Below are 20480 nucleotides of genomic sequence, written 5' to 3'. Positions count from 1 at the left end.
TTCAGTACAGTATTTTGTTGGTTGAGCCTTCCTTTCATAGGTTATGTAGGGTTAAGGTTTGAAGGCTTTTATAGAAAAATCAAGGTAAGGCAAGTTGAAGCAATGAATGCAAGGAGAGCTGAAGGAAATTTTCAATCACTTTTTGTAGATAGCAAGTGATGTCAGTTATCAGACATTTTTGTGTAGCTGAGAAATGTTTTATATTTCTTCATGCTGTTTCTGTGCTTTCCGACAGTGTTATGTGTCACATGAGATTATATCAGGTTGTATTAACTCTCATTGCTCAGCATCACTGTGTCTTGCAAGGTCAGTGGATACAGAAATTCTTCATTTTTTAAGATCACTGACACCAAGAAAGGCAGCAGTTCCTAACCCTCAATGCACAGCTCCCACACGGAGAAAACTTGTGTGACATCTATGTCACCTGTAGCAGTTGCAGGTGAATTGACATCAGTGGTCCTGACTGCATTTGAAGGAGAAGCTGGCAGGAGGCATAGCAGTACAGATGCTAAACATAGTTTTTATGTTTCCCACACTGAAACCTCAAGTTCACTTAAGGGAGAGAAGAGAGAAAGGATGGTTAAAAAGGAAGTAAGACTAAATCTAGTTTAGACCATGACTTCTCGTGATGCTGACTCATCAAAATACGCAAAAGCTTAGATGGCCAATTCAGCTTTTGTATTGTGTTCATGGAAGTGGTAATATGTTTTCTACTGTCCTTCAAGACAAGCCAGCAAAGATCAGTGAGGGCTTGGAGCAAAACATCAGAGAAACTCACAATTTTGAGTCCATTAATAAGCCTTCCACATAAGGACAGACCCAACAACGTGCAAACTTGGCAGAAACTTGGTTATTCCTACAGAGCCTTTACAGACCTGTCAGTGTGCACTTGCTGATAACTAGCAGGGTGGAGTACAGATGGGTGTTTGCTGTTAAATCAGAAGAAAACTCTAGCTTTTTTTGTCCATGAACAAGTGAGCTTTTTTTTCCTGAATTTTAAGTCTGAGTATTTTTTGGGTTCATTTATGTTTGTCTTGGTTTTGACATAGTCTTTTAGATACTGATACAACCCTTAGTAATTTGGCTTATATTTCCAGCATTTGCTAATCTCCTAAAGTGTGTGTACTATTATGTGCAACATAATAGGCATCTAGAACACAAGCATTATTTACTGTCATTATGAATGTTGATAAATACAAAACTCCGGGGTTTTTAAATTTACATTTATACTTACCCTAATGCATAAATTAACTTACATTAGGTGGAGTCAGGTTTAAAAAGAACTAGAATAAATTTGCTGGATTTCACTTCTGTGTGAGGGGATAAAAACCAGTTTCATTATATAGTGTTTGATGCTTGTTTTGTAAAGGTCTATTAGTAAATGGTTTAAATAATAAAATAAGATTCTGCCACTTGTATTTGCAAGTTTTCATCTGCTTTCTTCTGTATGATTCACACTTTCATGTGTTTACTGGAGCTAGCTCTTCCAAAAGTAACACTTCATTACATGGGGGTTTTTTTGTTTTTGGTTTTGGTTTTTTTTTTTTGGCTCATGTATTAGCTCTACAGTTGGACAGAAAAGAGGGAACTCTGCAGTAAATAGTCCCAAGTATGGGATGCATTGTGATCCCCCCAGCCAAGCTGTGTATATATCTATGTATCTATATATGTCTTTGTGAAGAAGTCTCATAGACTGTTGAGAAACAACTTTTTAAAAAATATCTTCCAGAGTAAAATTTTCTTTCTCTAATTTTTGTGATATGATCCCAGCTACTTTACCATCTAGGCGTAAGTCCCCACACCCTCTACACACTGTAGGCAAGGAGCAACCTTTCCCTTTATAAGTCCTTGAAAAGCAGGAGCTGTCTACAGACCTTCCCAAAAATGACTCATCAGAAAAGCTTCAGACCACCACCAACAGCAGCAGGTTTTTTGCAGAACAGACACAGAAGTCTGAGAGGAATGCCAAAAAAAAAAAAAAAAGACAAGTGTTAATCTGGCATTCCTTCTGTCTCTCAGAAGCACTTTCACACCCCCAGATACCCCAAGAGGCAGTGGTTTGGTGGCCAAGGGCAGGTTGGGGAAAGCACCTGAAAGCCTGAGTAATATCTGGGGAGTTAAAATTGATGGTGATAGCGGTGAACCTTGCACTCAAAAAACGTCAGAGCAGTAGTAGTGAAATGGTGCAGGTGGCTGTCAGATTTTCTTGTCCTGGCCTGTGGTGGGAAGAGGGTGTTGGCGAGTGCTTAGTGATTCAGTCACAAGCCCTGTGGCACTTGGAGGATTGCTTGAGATCCCACTCCCCAAGCCAAGAGATTAAGAGGCGATCTCAATTTTCATGAGAAAAATGATGTTCTGGCCCTTGTGGTCCCAGAGAAAATGATGAGTATTAACAGAATGAACCCTGAGGGCTCACTAACTGGGTGAATATAAGGAATGATAAATGTATACCTCCTTAAAATGAACAAACAACTGTTGGTCTCCAGGACAGCATGTGGCTGCTAAACCTGTGCAAAGCCCTCTTCCAGCAGCTGGGGAGGTAGGTGCTTGCAGGCAGCCGCCTGGATTCCTGGATCCAGAGGGTTTCCGTCACTGCCCCTTTTCCCCTTTGCTGTCTCCTCCATCACTGACAGGGCCACAGGGTTTGAATGTCCTCATGGCTGGCGGCCACACAGGCCCACACACACTGCCTGACATCAGGGTGCAGCTGAAAGAGAAGCACCCTGCCCCAAATCTGGATGGGGCTCCTCCACCCCACACCCCAGTCCTTGGCCCCTGCACCTCCAGCCATAGCCAACTGGCCACCTTCATAGCTGCTGTCATCTGGCAGTCTGAGTGTTCTTTGAGGACCTAGTGCTGGGCTTGCTCTCTGGCCACCCATGGGGGATGTGTGGGAGGAAGAGAAAGAGGGAGGGAGGGAGGTGCTGGGCAGCCCCTTGCCCTGTTTCAGTCACCTTGGGGCAGATGGTGGTGCTGGGGTGGTGCCCTCCTTTTCACCCTAAGCAGCCTCTGAAGATGAGGACTTTCCTTGGAAGGCTGCTTTTAGAGGGATGGTTTCCTGAGCCTGTGAGGCACTGGCAGCCAACAGGAGAGTGGGAGCTCAGATCAGCTCCCATCACTGGGGAGCCTCGGTCCAGATAGGATGGGTCCCTTCAGCACCATCAGTCCTTCCCACAGCTTTCCAGTTGGCCCCACAGGCACAATGCCTCCCCAGTCCAGGTCTGGGCACTTCCTTACTGCCATGGGAAAGCTCCAGATAATGTGGGGAAGGAGTTGATGCCAACATTAATGTCTTGGTGATGGGAAGAGAGCTTCCACTCCTTCTGGCATTTGTCTGGTCTCCAGCCAGCCATGATGGCAGCCACCCCACCACGGAGGTGCCTGGTGAGCCCTGCTGTCCCTGAAGGCCTTCACTGCAGAGCTGCCACAGTGAGAGAAGGTGTTTGGGAAGCCATTCCCGTGGTGACAGAGTGAAATGCCCAGCAAGGTGGCCCACCGAGAGGGGTCACTGTGAGAAAGGTGGCTGGTGGGCATGGCGTCCTCTTGATGCTGGTGGTGGGCATCTCCATCAAAGCTGGTGGTGGATGCTAGTAGAAAGAGAAGTGTGCATAGATTTGAGGTCATGCCCATCTTTCAAGTCCAGAAGAGACTTGGCCTCAGACTCAGAGGAAGGAAGAGGACCTCAAACTGAATCAGCAAAGCCTGGCTTTTGATTGTTACTTGCAGAGGCAGTTAAAGTAGCAATGGCATCTTACTTACACCCCAAGCAGACCTAGCCCTTTACATTCTAACCTGAGATGCCAGAGGCCAAAGCTTCACTGTCCCTGCTGCCCTCTCCTCTCTCCCAGCTCCTAGCCACTGTTCCTAAATGTTTGGTATCGTGTTTATGCACCTTCTCAGCCATGGGTGGGAAGGGTCTACCCAGGAGAGAGGTTGTCCCCCCACCATTTGCTGAGGGCTCATCTGGCACCATCACTCCTCACCTCCACCAAGAGCAGTGGTGCCCCTAAAAAGTAATGAGAGTTTAAGAAAGTGACCTACTGCTTATCTTCTTGTGAAATGGACAAGCCCTTTTTTCCTTGGGATATATTGTAATTTCTGCTCTGAACCACCCTCACACTGACTTCTCTGGTTTGCAGGAAGCATTATCAGTGGTGAGTGAAGACCAGTCCTTGTTCGAGTGTGCCTACGGATCGCCTCACCTTGCAAAGACAGAGATGACGGCCTCCTCCTCCAGTGAATATGGGCAGACGTCAAAGATGAGTCCACGTGTCCCCCAGCAAGACTGGTTATCACAGCCCCCAGCCAGAGTCACCATCAAGATGGAGTGTAACCCAAACCAGGTTAATGGGTCAAGGTAATAATGCCAGTATTACCATGGCTCGAATATATGTTTTCTATCACCAATTTAGATGCCCCAAGATAACCCACCTGGCAACCAGCTGCTGTCCTGAAGGTCTACAGTTCTCCCATACATAGTACATTACACCTGCTAACCCCATTCAGGTGTTACTTAGGGTCTCAAATGGTGCTACAGGCACAACCTTCTCATGAGTTTGTGCAGTACCTTTCTGTGTTTCCTCTGACTGGTTAATTTGGGATGCCAACTCGTACTGCACGCTAGGTGAAAGATCATAGGTTAAAATTATCAAAATGTGAGTTTGCTCTAGTCAGAGGCAGCACCATTGATACAGATAAGGGTGTGTCCTGTGTTCTAATGCTCAATGGAATTTCTCAAAATAATATTCAAAATAATTATTCTCAAAATACAGTAATTTGAGAAGTTGCCTTTGCTCTAAATATAACCAGACAGGATCACAGGGGAGTAAAACTTTGCGATTACAGAAGGATTGAAATATGGAAATTTATTTTTATATTCACTGTAAATATAGTGCCAAAAAGTGTAATTGTGGAGTTGGATTTAAGAAGAGCTCACGCTGAAGAAGGATCACATGTACACAGGCAAGCAGGGGAGTAGAAAGGAACAAGAAAATAAATTATTCAGCTCAGTGGGCAGTAGCCAGATCCTATCAGTTTATTAATTGTTGTCTTGGGACTTTACGAATGTTGCTATAAAGGAGAAATGTAATGATGAAGCTGAAAGAATTACACACTGGAGTTGTGGATATTGACTGGTAGGTCTCCCAAGCATAGGAGCACTCTATGTCATTTCTCCCATGCACAAATGAGTTATTTTTGGTTTTTCAAGGAAACTATCCAAACAAGTGCTTTCCTGTTTAAAATGCATGACTGTCAAAACAGTTTTCCTCTGGTGTTGCTGGAGGGCAGAAGTCCAAAGACATGGTTGCTCGCAATTGTTGGTGATATATCAGTGAGAACCATGCTTCAGATCTCTTTGTCACAAACATCTACCTACTAATCTCATCTCCCAGCATCAGTTATTTAGAAAAAACTCAGCTATGGGCACCATGGTTACTGTTCACACTTGCTATGCTAATGTAAAGAACACCACAAGCAGAGCAAAGTGGTTTGACCGCTTATCACACCTGTACTTTTCACTGGTACAGGTGGAAACTGTGCTTGAAATTAAATCCAGAATTTCCAGTCAAAGATTTGAGATGTGTAGAAATAAATGATGAGCTGAAGTTACAAAGAATTAGGGGATGTCTTCTGGTAAGCCTACTTATTCAAAAGTTATTCACAGTCAGTTTCAGCATGTTGTTTGGTTTGGTTTTGGTTTCTTTTTTCTCTTTTTCTTTTTTTTTTTTTTCTTTTTTTTTTTGTGGTAAGCAAATGTACAAATATAATCACAAATAGGATACTGATTCAAACCCAGTTTCAACTGCTTCCTAAAATTAGCTTCATGCTTGTATTTTTGTAAGAGAACTGATCAGTTTTTCTCAGTGCAAATGCCATAAAATAGTTTGGAGTAGATAGTGTTAATCATTACTGAGATGAGTTGTAATAATTTGTAACACTATACATAACTAAAGTCAGCTATACAGAGTCCCCTGCTTTGACATACTCTCAGGTCTTAAGGAAGAGTCTAGATAATTCAGATGAATTCAAAACTGTTGGTCAATCACATTTTTAAAATAACTAAAATAGAAACCATCTTTTATTAGCTGAAACCTTGTCCTAACTAATCACTATTAGCAATACTGGTAAAGATTATACTCTGATTTAGGAGGTCAGGGCCCTTACCAAGACCAAAACATGTTCCTACAGTCAGATCAGCTAAATTGGGTCTCCAGGAAAACCCATATAGGGTGAGAGCAGAGTGCAGAAAATTTGCTGTTACACACCTGCATGCCCCAGACCAGTATAGACTGGTAAGAGCCCTGATCTGGGAACCCAGGGAGCTTCCTGCACTAAAGCACTCAGCTCTGGCAGGGATGCCTTGGTCCAGACAGGGTGGGACACCCTGAGGTTCCCCTGTTACCGCAGGGTGTCTGCAGAGGCAGCCATGTGCTGCCTGGCTATCTAGAGAGGCCTGAAAGTTTTATTGTGGATGGATATGTGTTTAGGCATGCATCTGGGAGAGATCCTGTGCTCAGCACCTTTACTTCTCTCCTGGGGGCTGTTGTTGAATAAAACCAGAAGTAACCAGTGAGCGGGGATCTGCAGCACAGACACCAGGGCAGAGCCTCCCAGCTGCAGGGCTGGATTTAGGCACCCTGTCTCTCACCTGAATCCACAGTTCATGTGTTGCATGTGTTCAGGAGTCAGGATGGGCTTGTGTTCAGCACATTTTACTGCCTGGTGTTTGGGGACATGGACTCAGGCTGGGGGGCTCGCTGTCTCTATTGCCCAAATCTAAGGTGTGTTCACCTTGTATATGTGAACTCGAAATACTTTCCGGGGATCACTGAATCATAGAATGGATTGGACCAGAAAAGACCTTTTAAAGATCATCTGGTTCCAACTTCCCTTCCACAGATAAACATTCAGAAGCCCTGAATTAAACAGACTGTTTGGACATACCTTTATAATGCCTATAATTTATCCTTCTTTTATGCTGTTTTCTATCAGTGTGGGCAAGCAATGAATCGCTTAGGGTGGTACTTTGGCTACTCACACCATCAATAGACAGGAATTTGTTGCTGGTTTAGGCTGCCAAAGCTGTTTTTTGCAAAGAGGGGTATCTGCCTTGCCTTCAGAGGTATCCTGGTCTCTACACAAGCCAAGCAACATGCTTGTGCATATGATCTCCAATGTTACTAACAGAACATGCGTCTACTTTTGCTGGCATATATAATCTGAGTTTATGGGAAATTGTCTTTAAATCCATCTTTTTTTATTAGCTACAGGGCATAATTTTGATTCATACTTTTCCAGCAGAAGTGTTAATTGTTATAGATAGGTGGCACCCAGGAGTTGTCAAGGCATCTGAAACCCCAGTGGCAGATTTTTGTACCATCCAGACCACCTTTACTGCTATTACAGAAGTAGAGGGATGACAAGGATAAATTTTTTGCATGTCTTCTCTAAAAAGAATAGCATTAGATCTGCCCACTCCAGCATTAGGACTTGGAGCTTAGTGCAGATCAGCTGAACAGCACATAAAAACCAAGTTACTCATTTTTCTCAGAGCAGCATTACTCAAGGTTGCTTAATGGCCACCACTAGAAAGTGAACAGCTCAGCAGTGGCCATTCTTTCCCAATATCAACCAACATGTGAGATGCACAAGTTACTGCTCTGAACTGCAAAATATTTTTTATCAGAACACTGATTTTCTGAAGGGGATGTTCTGAATGAAAACAATGGGAAGAAATTTAATTCTTTCTATATTGTATCAAAAATCATCTGCAGCAATTGATGCAGGGTTTAGTTTATTAGTCTTAGATTTGACAGCCTCCCCTATTGACAGAGCAATGAGAAGTTGCTAAGAAGAAGATGAGGAAAATTCATACTTTATTTCAAATCCTAAGACATAGCATTATGCAGTAAAATAAAGAAGACATGACATACTGAAAAACAAAGAAAAAATCACTTATAGACTACCAAAGATAAGATTAGATTAAGACTAAAAAAAATCAATGTGTATATTGCATGCTTATATTTACACAAGGTTAAAAATTATTGTTTGTAATCAAAATGCGCTTTTTATTTCATCATAAATCTATTATTTTATAAGGCCTAACACACACCTGGAAAAATGGATCTTAACAGTACACTTTAATGGAGATCTAATATTGCCAAGTACCAAATACAAATAAGTTGTGGCATTTCTAAAATTCATTTATGTGTATGCATGCAATATTTATAGTGTAAAAGGTAAAAAGTAAAAAAATAAAAATCCTAGTGTGTGATATTCCTGCCAGTTGTGCAAAAAAGTGTGCATCCCTCAAGTCTTGCATAAAATGGAATTACTTATCAGTCATATTATTGCAAAACAATCACAGCAAATATTCTGATACATTGAGTAGTGCTGTCAATACAGACGTCTCTACAGGTCAGTGTTATACAAGTGTTTGTTTCTTACAAATATGAAAACCATTTTTTCCTTCCTGAAGTCCTGCTAGGCCTTTCCTATTTGTATGTTGTTGTTTCACGCATTTCCTGACAGATCATCTGCTGTTTGTCACATACATAATATTGGCCACAAGTTATACATGAAGATTAGTGATTCCCTGCAAATATACTTGGCATATTCTTTTCTGCAGAAGCCTTCCTAACCCTGCTTATTTGAAGTCCATGAATTTATCTCCTTAAATGAAACAATTCTAAAAATGTTTTACGTGTTAAAAATTAATACATGTGGTAGCAATAGAGATTGGAGCTGCTTTTCAATTTTAGTAAAACTGTACTGTCTGTGTTTAAACCTCTTTGAAAATCTGGGTTATCCCAAAGGAGTCTAAAATACCACAGACACACTGTGGGGTTGCTGAAGTGCTACCCTTAGGATCTCCAGAGCACCCTCTGTAATAATTTTCCTAAGGGGGAGCCTGGGTCTGAATAATATGGTGTGAAGGCAATGCAAAACAGGGTAACAGACCCCACAAAGTGGCAACCAGGGAATAGTTAGCCTTTTTATTTTTTGCTGTCCAGCTCTCCCTTCTGATGGTGTTAGGCTGCTTCCTAGCCATATATTCTGTTGTCTGGGAGGGCATATAAAATTTTAGGAGTGTACTAAACTTCTTACACATCAACTATTAAGTATCCATTCAAAGCTGAAATGTGCTCGCACTGCTAGGACTCTACCCAGATATACTTTGGCTGTATTTGCCCTACATTAAATCTCAAAACATAACAGTCTCAAAACTGGTGTGCCTGTGAGAAATAACATTAGAATGAAGAAATAACATTAGAATGAAATTAAAAGGTTGTTTGGTTGTTTTCAGTGTGTTGCAGAGGGATTAGCTACACAGCTTTCTTTGACAATGACAGTATTTTTAAAGTTAAACCCTGCTGCACGGTACCAGAAAATATAGCCTAAAGGCTCAAATTAAATAAATCAAGAAAAGTTTAAATTAAAGCTGTGACTTATCTTACTGTTGTTACATATACAATGCAGATTTTCACAGGTAGTATCAGACTGAATTTCTTCAAATCCATTATGCTGCTACAGCCACTATATTTCTCCCAGGTACATAAATCTAATGAAACCTTTGGTGCCATCATGCAGCCAGTTTTTCTTTAGAATGTAACAATATTGTTTCCTGCTATATATTGCTCTTGTGTCAAACCAAGAGATTCACCCACTTACAGTAATACTCTACAATATAAATCTGAATTTGCATACTTCATCCTGTTACTTAGTGTTCTGTTTATTTTTCTTTAATTTTTTTATCAAAGTATGGGCAATTCTATTACAATGAACGAATGCAATTCATGTTATGCAGTTAGGGTGAAATTTGCTTCTGTGGAGTTGCTTCATGAAGCCATAGTTACTGCCTAAGCAACACGTAAACCCATGGATTGCTTAAGTGGTCCCTGAATACACTCCTGCAAGGGACTCTGCCATGCACAGAGATGGGACTATACAAAGGTAGCTTGGAAGAACTACATTTCCTAACCAGTAATACATCTTTTTAAGGGAAATTGAAGTGGAACACAGAGTCTTATTCAGGCCACAGATAAATTTCACTTGCCATGAGCAGGGTGATGATTTCATTGAAAAAGCATTTTAAAAGTTAGCTGCAGTGAAAGCACAGCAGAAGTTTTCCAACATCTTGGCTGATACAGAAGGTTTAAAGAAATGCCAGAAATAATTAGTTGCCATTAATACTTAATCATGTGCAAAATGTTATTTTAAGTGCTACCAATTATTGCTCAAAAACCATTTGAGAATGAAATTATCACTTCATATATCTTTTGTGCTGGCTCTTTTGGGAAAAAACATTTTTCTTTGCATGTTACTGTTCTAAGTTTTCATCAAAGAGCCTCTGTACTAGCTCGGTTGAGTGCATCTGACACACAGGAGGACTTTTCTGAGTCCAAAGTGACTTCAACTTTTTGTTTGATTTTTTTTTTTTCCTTTCCCCTTTGATGTAAAGTCTCCTAAGCAGTAGCTGGTTCTTGCTATACAAATCAGCAAACGGAATGGGTAGCACTTGACATACCTTGCACAGTCTACCCATGTGCATTGATATGCTCAGCCACTGAGAAGGTGAGTTCATCCATACAGATCTCTGTATGGCCACCAGGACAGAAACACCCTGCTACCAGGATACAGGCTCATGTGGCTTACTTTAGGTGAGACCACCTGCATTATGGTCTGTGGCATGATCCTAGTGGATGTAGTGAGAATATTTGCACACCTTGTGTGGAGAAACAGGACTGCTCTGCGGTCATCGCTTTGACATCACTTGTTTTTCAAGGGCATGGCTTTTTCCATCCCTGGAGCACAGCCCTGCAGCTGAGGCTCAGTGCCATCCCTTCCACATCTGGTGGTGTACCACTGGCATGTGGTCCTGGTATTTTTGGTAAACCTCAGCTCAGACTAAACAATAAGTGTGGTTCAAACCCCATTGCAGTCAATGGGACTTTCTCGCCTGTCTCCAAGAGGGTTTGAGGCAGCCCCTACATCAGTCTGCAGAAAAGCTGTCTTAAGAGGATGACTTTCCTAATGCACTTATTGGAGCTGGCTGTATAAAGTAACACTAATCCTGGGTAAAAAGACACAGTGGTAGTTATCTCAGACTGATAATCTTTTTTTCCCACTGACTGGGTGGTTGGTGGAGTGGCTCCCTCCAAAACTAAAAAAAAACTGGAAAAACAAATTCAGGATCTTCACTATTTAGGGCTTTTTCTGTAACTACTTCAAGAAAATCCTCTTTGCTCTGAGAATCCACCAGCTTAACATGAAGTGTGTGCATGTGTGTGTCTGCATGGTTTGGCTCTTATTCTTGAGGTAAACATATTGCCAAAGAGAAAAACAAACCCAACCCACCACTACTATGGCTATTTTTTTTTTCAGCTTTTCCAGAGGGTACTGGGCTGGCAGGTGCTATCTAAAAAACTTTCCACTCTGGGATAATGTGTTCGTCCATAATTGTCATGGTTACAGTTTGGATTTACCCCTGAGGCTTGAATTGTGTACTTAGCTTCAGGAATTTAAGAAGGTGACTATTGACAGAATCTCAAAAGTGTTAAGCAACCAAAATTTCATATGGGTCGTGAAATATAACATTAGTCTTCAAATATAGACATTGGACCCCCACAGGGGTTATGTCATTATTGATGACTGTTGATGCCATTACTGCTTTATTTCCAGTATAGTATTTTCTGTGTCTAAAGTTTTTAGAGTTGCTGGTTGTGGTGTTTCCTCAGACTGGCGTGGCATAGACACTGTCAGTAAGTAGGTTGTCTCTGAGTTTTTGAGGTGAGTCTTCTCCTCGCCCTTCACTGGTAGATGTTTTATTTTGTCAGGGAAGTATCGCTGGGGGTGTTCAGTATTTAAAGGTTGGGAATAACATTTTAAAGCAAAGCAGAAAGCAAATAAGAAAAAGAAACGTGGCTTATCATTGACTTCACCATTTCACACCTGTTATCCTCACAGCCTGACAATGCTAATCACAAAAATGAGCAGACATCCCACAGACAGGGTGGATTATGGTTTCCATATGAGATGTCACTTCTGTTTATGCCTGGCATGCTCTACTTTACTACCTTTCTGTATGATTCCCAACCACAAAAGAAGGCATATGTGGTTTAGGAAGGGCCCTGTCTCCTGGTATTTCATATTTATGAAACCACAAATGCAACAGTCTTACAAGCTGCTGAAATGAAATACAATTCAAGAAATGTAATCTATTACCATTATAATAGAATTTCTATTAAAATAATAAAAGAAAATAAGAGAAAATAGGTCCTGAAAGTTATAGGCCAACTGGGAAGTTATTGTGGCTTTGGCCAAGCTATCACCATGTCTGACTTCTGCCTTCTCCCAGGCAGCAATCTAATTGTAAATTAAGTATATACAGGACATCATTTTTTAGGTTTGGCTTTTAGTGACCCTCTTCCCTTCTTCCCCTTTCTTCACTCCAACCTCACACATAAGAAATATTGAAGTGTTTGTGTTAATGGAGAAATGACAACGTGCAGTCAAACTTAAACCAGCTGTTTCCCCGTGCTGTGAACAAAAAGAGCCAGGCCAGTAATATTTATAGCTTGACTGGCCTCTAGTGAGCCAGACGCTGACTGCCTTAATTTGCCATGATGGCCTGAAGGCTTGAAGCAGCTGTGGACCACAAGATAGCTGGGGAAGGTTAAGCAAAAAAAAATTAAAAATGATTGTTTCAATTAGCAAAAGTTATTATTTGATTGAAAATGAACAGCTGCTACATGTACAGCTCAATAAACAAGCATCTTGTGTGCTGCTCACAGAAAGCCAGAAACATTGCAAGTGTTGGCACGTGGTGTTTGCTTTCTCCTTTCACTCAAGGAAGGAGCCCGAGGCACCTCTGTGTGCCATACTGTGACATCTCTGAGTAGCCCCTGGGCTGACCCCATGCAATCTTGAACACCTACTGAGTCCAGGGTACCTTTTGCAGTGGTATCTGCCCCTGTTTTGGATCCTGCAGGAATGTATTAACTCTAGGTTGCCCTATGCCCAGTTTATTCACAGCCCTGGGCTCTTGAAGAACATTTGGGTTTCCCCTTCATGGCCCAGCATGGAGTACTGCACATCCATTACTGCTTGGCCTAGTGAGGACTTGAGTTTTGTGTGTTTTTTATTTTCTTTTTTCTTTTTAGGACTGCTTTTGACACTCACCTTATAGCAAAGATAAACAGACTGTCTCCACAGCTTCAGCCAGCAGCATGAGCCCTGAGGGGTTTCCCTCCCTTTGACAGACAGCAGCATCTCACTCACGCTCTGATTGTCCCCTTTCCTGTGGGTGAGCATCCCACCCAGACACCCTACGTGGGTGAGGGAGTGACTAAGGTTATAAGCTAAGCACTGTGTTACTTACCCACCCATCATTTTAATGCCTCTGTTACACCAGAGTCTGCTGCAGGAAATTTTGCACTGCTTTCACAAGAAGCCTTGGAAGGGAAAATAAAGCCTGTGTTTTCCTTTCAGCAGGTTATGTGTAGCGGTGCTCAGGCAACAGATTTAGGGCAGGTGCCTGCACAGGAGCAGGGGGCTTGGTGCTCTTGCAGAGCTTCCCCTCGTGGATGTGAAGAAGCTGGGCTCAGAAGCCAGCATTGTCCCTGAGTGATGAGTGTGTGTGTGGTGAAAGCCGAGCTCTATCAAAGCAAACTTTGAGACCTCTGATATCACCAATGAATGCACTGTTTACTGTCTCAGCACCCTTGGGGATCACCACTGGCATCTGTGAGGGAGCTCCTGGGGCTCTGCAAAGCTGCTGATGCAGCCACTCCTGCTGCCAGGGAGGGTCAGGTCCTTCTTACCAGGAAAGGTTGTGCAGTCCCTATTGACTACTGCCAAAGGGGAACCCATAAGGATTCGTCTTTGCATGTCACTGCTTTGTGAGGTCTCAGCAGATGGTTCACGCAGAGGAAAAGAGTGTAGAGAGGGGAGGGGAAGAATTTAGGGCTACAGCTATGTAACTCTTTGAGTTGATATTGTGGACTGAAGTAAAGATGTGCTTTAAGAAATAATGTGCCTCAAAGTAAGAAATTTCAGGAAAATTTGTTTTTCTTCATGGGCCCCTTTTTCAGGGACAAACCATTTTGCTGGGGGAAGGGCTGACCAAATTCACAACTTGAGTAGCTGCAGTGAAGACATGAGCCTGAGCATGCTTTGTAATACACTCAGCGTGAGCTGACCTTTAAATGATGTCATTTTGGCTAAATATAAATTTACATATGTTGGTCCAAATTATCCAAGGGAGCTGGCTTTGCAGAGCTCTCCCTCTTTTACGTAAAGACAGGGTGGGGACATAGCAAGCCTGCTGGAGCTGTTCCCCTCTTGGATCACTGTTATTACAAAATGGGAGAGGAGAGGTGAGGAGATGAATCTTTATGCTGTAAGACACTGTATTGGTTTGTTTGCCAGAGCCTCACAGAAGAAAAGTACCTGGTAACTCAGTGTGTCCTCTGACTTGACCAGCCTTGGATGGATGGGGACAATGCATGGATAACTCTTCAAAGATAATCTTATACCACTCTACTTTCTTGAGCTTCTTTTCTATAAGTAGCTTCTGTAAGGAAGTTATCCAAACTTTGGTTATTAAAAAAATGTATAAAGACATAAATATTTTTTGAAAATACAATATTTCTCATTTTTTTCCCTCTGATATTCAGAAATATTAAATAGATGAATTTATATTGTGGGAATGTCACAGAAATAATGTAAAATTTTGCTGATTCTTAATCTGTGTTTCCCTGACACATTGCATTTTAACACAGCGCAGGTGTTTCATGTCACATGGGGAAAATAGTAGCATAGTGACGATGCAGAAATGTGTTTCATACATTTATTTATGAACTTACATCTGCTTTCATCAGAGTCAATGGTTGGCAAAACTCCAATGGGCTCCAGTAGGAATAGGCACTAAATTTAACCATGAAATCAGCTTGATTCTAAGTAACCCTGAATAAAGGCAAGGTTTCCAGGTCCAAGGACCTACAGAGAAGCACTTTATTCAATAGATTCTATCAGCAAGCAAAGCTGAGTCAGCTCAGGACTGCACATAATGTTCTTGGGTTCTATGATTGTAGTTTTTCCACTTTTTTTTTTTTTTTTTTTTTTTTTTTAATTCCAGGTGTAACACAGTATATTTACTAAGGGTAAAAATAACATTCAGCTGTGAAGAAAAACATCTCAGGTTTCATTTCAGACCTAGAGCTGAGGATGAATCACTGCAAAGCTGCGCCCTTTACACTGGGCACACTTTCTGAAAGCTGCTTTTCCATTGCCCTGATCCCCGGGTGGTTCAGAAATAAAGCAGACTCACAGAAAGTCCTAAAAAAACCCTTTGCAGACAATCACTCTCTTGTTGTTCTGGGCACTAAAACCATTTTTTAGTGTCTGCTTGCATTTTTAGTTTTCTTTTCTATATGGTAGAGGTCTGTTCCCTGCTATTTGAATTAAGCCTTGGTTCAATATTATGCATAAGTACACACTCAGTTTGAAGTACCTGAGTAGTCCTGATTGCTCCCATGGAGCTGCTTTCATGTTTGAAGTTAAGCATGGTTTTAGAAGATGTGCTGAACTGTAGGCAAACAGGAGAAAACTCTTGATCATCTGCTTCTGGATTTTAATGAAAAGTTATAACTTATTTATGATCTTCTTCTTTACCCTTGTCTGTTTATATTCAAATCAGAAGATCAGCTCAGAAGTTCTGTCAAATTGCCAAAAGCCATGTGCTACTACTGGATTTTTCACATCATTTACTGTTCAGTGTTTACAAGAGTGTTTTTAATGCACAATTGCCTATAGAACTGGTGGAGACTAATACTGATATGATATTTCACATTAGTAGCAAGACTTTGATGTCCTGATATCTCAAGTTCCTTTTCACAGAAAACCAAAACAAAGTAACAGTGTCAGGTAGGCCAAAGGATGCTGCCAGCTCTCTACTTCCCAAAAACATCTCTAAAAAGTCAGTGAAGGGGCCAAATGGCTCTTTCTTTTGTTTTTGTAAAGTAACTAACACCTTTGTTAGGGTGAACATCCACACAGGTTTAAGGGCAGATGCTGAATGTTGTTTCCAAATTATACGTGGTTTACTATGCAGAGTCACTTATATACATATACATATATATATATATATATATATGCTATTTGTATTTGTTGAAGGTAAACAGAGAAAAACAGCATTTTAGTCACAAGCAGCTATCACAAAAGCTCATTTTCAACATGTTTACATCTGAAAGGAAAAGTTACTTTGTTTTGCTTAACTCTGTTTTGACAGAAACAAGCTGTAACCAGGCATTATATTTAGAGGTATGTAGTGGGATAGAAGATTAAACCTGAGAGAATAACGCCCTAGTATTCTGGTTCTAAGAGGAAACATTAAGCTCACCACCACTCAATGACAGATGAGACCATGTGCTGACTATACCTTCCCTGTGGTTATTCAGTCCTGTGGCTGACAGAGCAGTTGTATGACCTGTACACAAAGCAGATTTCACATGTAATATGTTATGTAGCACCTGAAAAAGGTATGTGAAGCCAACATTGCCCAGACAACATTAAAGGCCCTGTTCCTTGTCCTAAAGAGGAGAGCACCCATTGAATGGTTTTTTAATTATTATTTTTAAACTGAAAGCCATCACCTGTTTGGTGGTTTGTTTGTCCTATTGTTTGTTTGATTTTGGTTTGGTTTGGCTTGATTTGTTTTGTTGTTGTTTTGTTGGGTTTTTTTTTAATACATACATTAACACAACATGGTAAAATTAGTGGTAGCACTGTGCAGAAAAAAACTGATGCATTTAAAATGTACTTCTAGTATCTGAGATGTATACTGATTTTTTTCAGCTTTCCAAGTGCTAGTTACTTTTTAAAACACACATGTGAGAGTTATAAATGCATAAGTTCCTGACCCTGCGTAGTGCTCAGCAGCCAGCTCAACCAAGTCACTTGGGCATCGGATAAAAAGTGTGTTACATTCTTTTGACGTATGTTGAGCAGACAGTGGTCCAAACTGTGTACTATTTTTCTGCTTTTGTCCTTGAAAAATAACAACATTTTTTGGGAAATCACCTTTACTCTCACTTCAGGTGGGCTTTAAGTGATATTGCTACACAACACTTGCAGCAAGGTCTGGGATTTCTGAGATGGGGAGAGCAAGAGGCTCTGGGTGAAACATGCTTTGGGGGCAGATCCTGAAGCATTCTTCCAGGAGTCTGGATCTTGGGGGATCTCTTGGTTCTCTGGACTACAAGTTAGTTGGTTTGCAAGGAACGAAATTGAACCACTGCAAGGTGATTTGTTTCTTTTGTAAGACCATGGTACAGTTTCAGGAGTTAAATGGCAGGACTAAAAGAAAACTTGTTAGTAAGAGTATCACTAAAGAAACCAACTAACACCCTCCTTCCCTTGCCAAACAGCCTCTGTACATTTAAAGGTATTCCCTATGGCTGTGGTCTTTATTTTGATTTTTGTAACAATTTTTCCTCTCTGATGAAACACGTTGTAGACATTAAATTAAGGGGCAAATATGACTGTGTCTGCAAGAAAGAAAACTGTGATGCAATTAAAATGCCATTAGGGAACCCCTGTGGGATGTTAAACCTAAAGACCCTATTCAGAAAGTAAAGCCAAAATTAAAGAGGTGTCTGGTTGCAGATCCTCTGCAGATTTCCATTTCTTGACTACAGTACCATGGAGACTACTAGTCAGGAGCTGAAAGGTTTTTCCAGTCATGCGTGTGGTATTTTGAATCATGGCTTTGGCAAATGTTCCTTTTCTGTAAGCCATACGTAGAAGTGTGTCTACATTGCATGACATAAAGTGCAACTGAGCGTGACCACATGGAACAATGGCAGCAGTGGAGGTGGGAAGCTGTCCAAGGCTTGTACAGGCCTTGTCCAAGGCTTGAACAATAAAAACTAATAATAGCTTTCCCTCTGAACATTTACATTGAGTACATCTCTATGTTTGATGAGTTGCCTGTGACATGTTTGGAGAGAGAAGTGCAGCTATTCACAGCCATTGGGCTTAGAAATCTAGTGAACAAGCCTCCAATTCTAGCACCAGTCTCTGGAAATAAATCGTGTATGCTTGGAGACATATAAGAACCTGATCCTTTGAAAATAAAAATAAATATATGGTCCATTGAGGCTGATGGTTTTTCTGTGGCAGCTGAAGGAATCAGCTAAGTCATTCAGTGTTAGGTACTGAATTTTCCAGTGACAACCCAACCCGGGTACCTTACTCTCAGTTTTTCCATCTCATTCAGCATGATTCTTTGCTGAGGATATTAGTGAAGACTGAAATAATAATAGAAACACACTTCTCTTCTCTGTCTAGGAATTCTCCTGATGACTGCAGCGTGGCAAAAGGAGGGAAGATGGTTAGCGGCTCAGACAATGTTGGGATGAACTATGGAAACTACATGGAAGAGAAGCACGTTCCACCCCCAAATATGACTACCAATGAACGAAGAGTCATTGTGCCTGCAGGTTAGACCCTCTATACAAAGATTTTAAGAAAAAAAATATACATTTCCTCTAGGTCTCTTAACATTACTTAAGAAGATCTGGGGGAAAGTGGCAAAATAATGCAGTTAGGAAGAAAAGAGCAGTAATTTCCCAAGATTATAAGAGAACAAACTGAGAAATACTACAATGAAGCTACCTTCTCAAACTGTTCTTATTTCAGAAACAGAACTAGCTGATTACAGGCACTCATATCCTGTCTGAATTCTCTAGTTCCTTTTGGAGTATTTCACCCTAAAGTGGTCAAAATGAAGAGCTTCTTACATTTCCTACTACCATGGACCAGCTGAGTGCAGAGTGTGGGGGAGACAGAAAGGATCACTGTACCACATCATATACCGACAAATATGCAGCCCATCCCTCAGGATGCTAAAAAGACAATAGCTTCTATGAAATCCAACAGTGCATGGAAAGCATTTATCTAGGTTATCCCCTGAGTTTGGGTGGTGTAAAACATTTTAAGCAGCAAACTGACAACTCTACTGCAATCTAAGAGCACAGTTGAGAAATTCTTGGTTAGTCTTGGCAAGCTTGCTTGGAGGATTCAGCAATTAATTGAACAAGAAGGCATTCACTCCTGTGTGCCTTGTCCTCCAAATAAAACACTGCTGGAAGATTTGTTGCCTCAGTTTGCAAAATAATTAACATGCTTATTTCCAAAGTCCAAGCATTAGAGTGTCATTAACCTATGTGGGTGTCCATAAACCACTGGATACACATAGCATAGACACAACACCTGCAACCTGCAACCAGAAAGGAATGTTTTGCTGCTAGTTCCTCTCTAGTAGACATGTGCCTGTCTGAAACATTTCTGCTACTGCTATGTTGCTTAATATTCTTACAGTTTTTCAGTTGCTAAGATATGCAAGAGTACTAACTGTGGCCAATTTTGCAAGCTGTGATTATTTCAGTTATTTGTCAAGCTAAGTGTGGACAAATATGTTGCAGTATCCTCTGCAGTGGTATTGACAGTTCTATTTTGAAGCACAGAAGAGGGATGCACTGAATAATGAAGTGTTCTGCCTAACTGGAAGCAGAATATACTGAAATTCACAATGTTCTTCTAAATGTTCTTCTAAAATATTTATATTCTCAGTGGTTGGCACTTTTTTCAGCTTTTTAGTAACCCTTTGCATGATGAGCTCAGCGAGATCCTTTTTTTTCACATTGTATTCCTGGAGATGTGTTTTGAGGTGAATTTGAGTGGCATTCAAAGAGCAAGATGGTCACAGTCACAGCCTCACTATTTTGAAGAAATATATAGATAAAATAATTTGGTTTTGTTTGACTACCACAGAGGCAGTTTGCAGTTCATATGGCAATATTTATGACTAAAAACAGCAGACCACATATTTCCAGCTATGATAACTTTCTACTTACGATAATTAAGAATAATTTTAAAATTATCTTTTGGTAAACTTCCTGGTGGTTTTTTGTTTTGTTTTTTTTTTTTTTTACTTTAAACCAGACTGAATGTAGTAGTTGGAGTTCCCTGCTGTATGCAATCTCATTCAGACCGTAGATTTACTGACCAGAGTTGCATTTCTCTAGGTTCCTACATATTTCATAGCTGATGGAAGGATTCTTTTAAGTGTTTTTTGATATACTTCAGAGAACAGAGAAACCCTCTGAAACTCCAGAGGATTAAATATTCTGACTTCCAGGAACATAAAATGCCAGAAGAAACATTTAGTGTGTGAATGATTGGGAGTGAGCAAACAGTCTGACAGACTCTGAGTAGTTCCTAGCCCATGGACAGAGTTCCCACCTCTTTCAAACCACCCTGAACAACAGTCAAAAGAGAGAGGATGGCACTGAATTAAACAACAGAAAGGATATTTAGGTTGTCATTCAAATCCCAACCATTCCACAGACTTTTGTGTGACAGAGTACAGCCATTTGACCTCTGCATGCTCCATTCTGTCTTCAGGATATCACAGA

At 40.9% G+C, this 20480-nt stretch overlaps 1 protein-coding gene across 9 annotated transcripts in view; it reads left to right on the top strand.

Annotated features, from left to right (window-relative positions):
- Positions 1-20480, top strand: part of ERG (ETS transcription factor ERG) — a 147981-nt gene that overhangs the window by 109474 nt on the left and 18027 nt on the right. For all 9 annotated transcript variants that reach the window (XM_030463978.1, XM_030463994.1, XM_030464037.1 and 6 more), the window contains 2 exons: positions 4140-4357; positions 18352-18503. In XM_030463978.1, coding sequence (XP_030319838.1) covers positions 4140-4357; positions 18352-18503 — 370 coding nt within the window. The remainder of the gene's footprint in view (positions 1-4139; positions 4358-18351; positions 18504-20480) is intronic.

Source organism: Calypte anna, chromosome 1 (genome assembly GCF_003957555.1).
Source record: "Calypte anna isolate BGI_N300 chromosome 1, bCalAnn1_v1.p, whole genome shotgun sequence".
NCBI lineage: Eukaryota > Metazoa > Chordata > Aves > Apodiformes > Trochilidae > Calypte > Calypte anna.
This window is presented reverse-complemented; position numbering and strand designations above follow the sequence as displayed.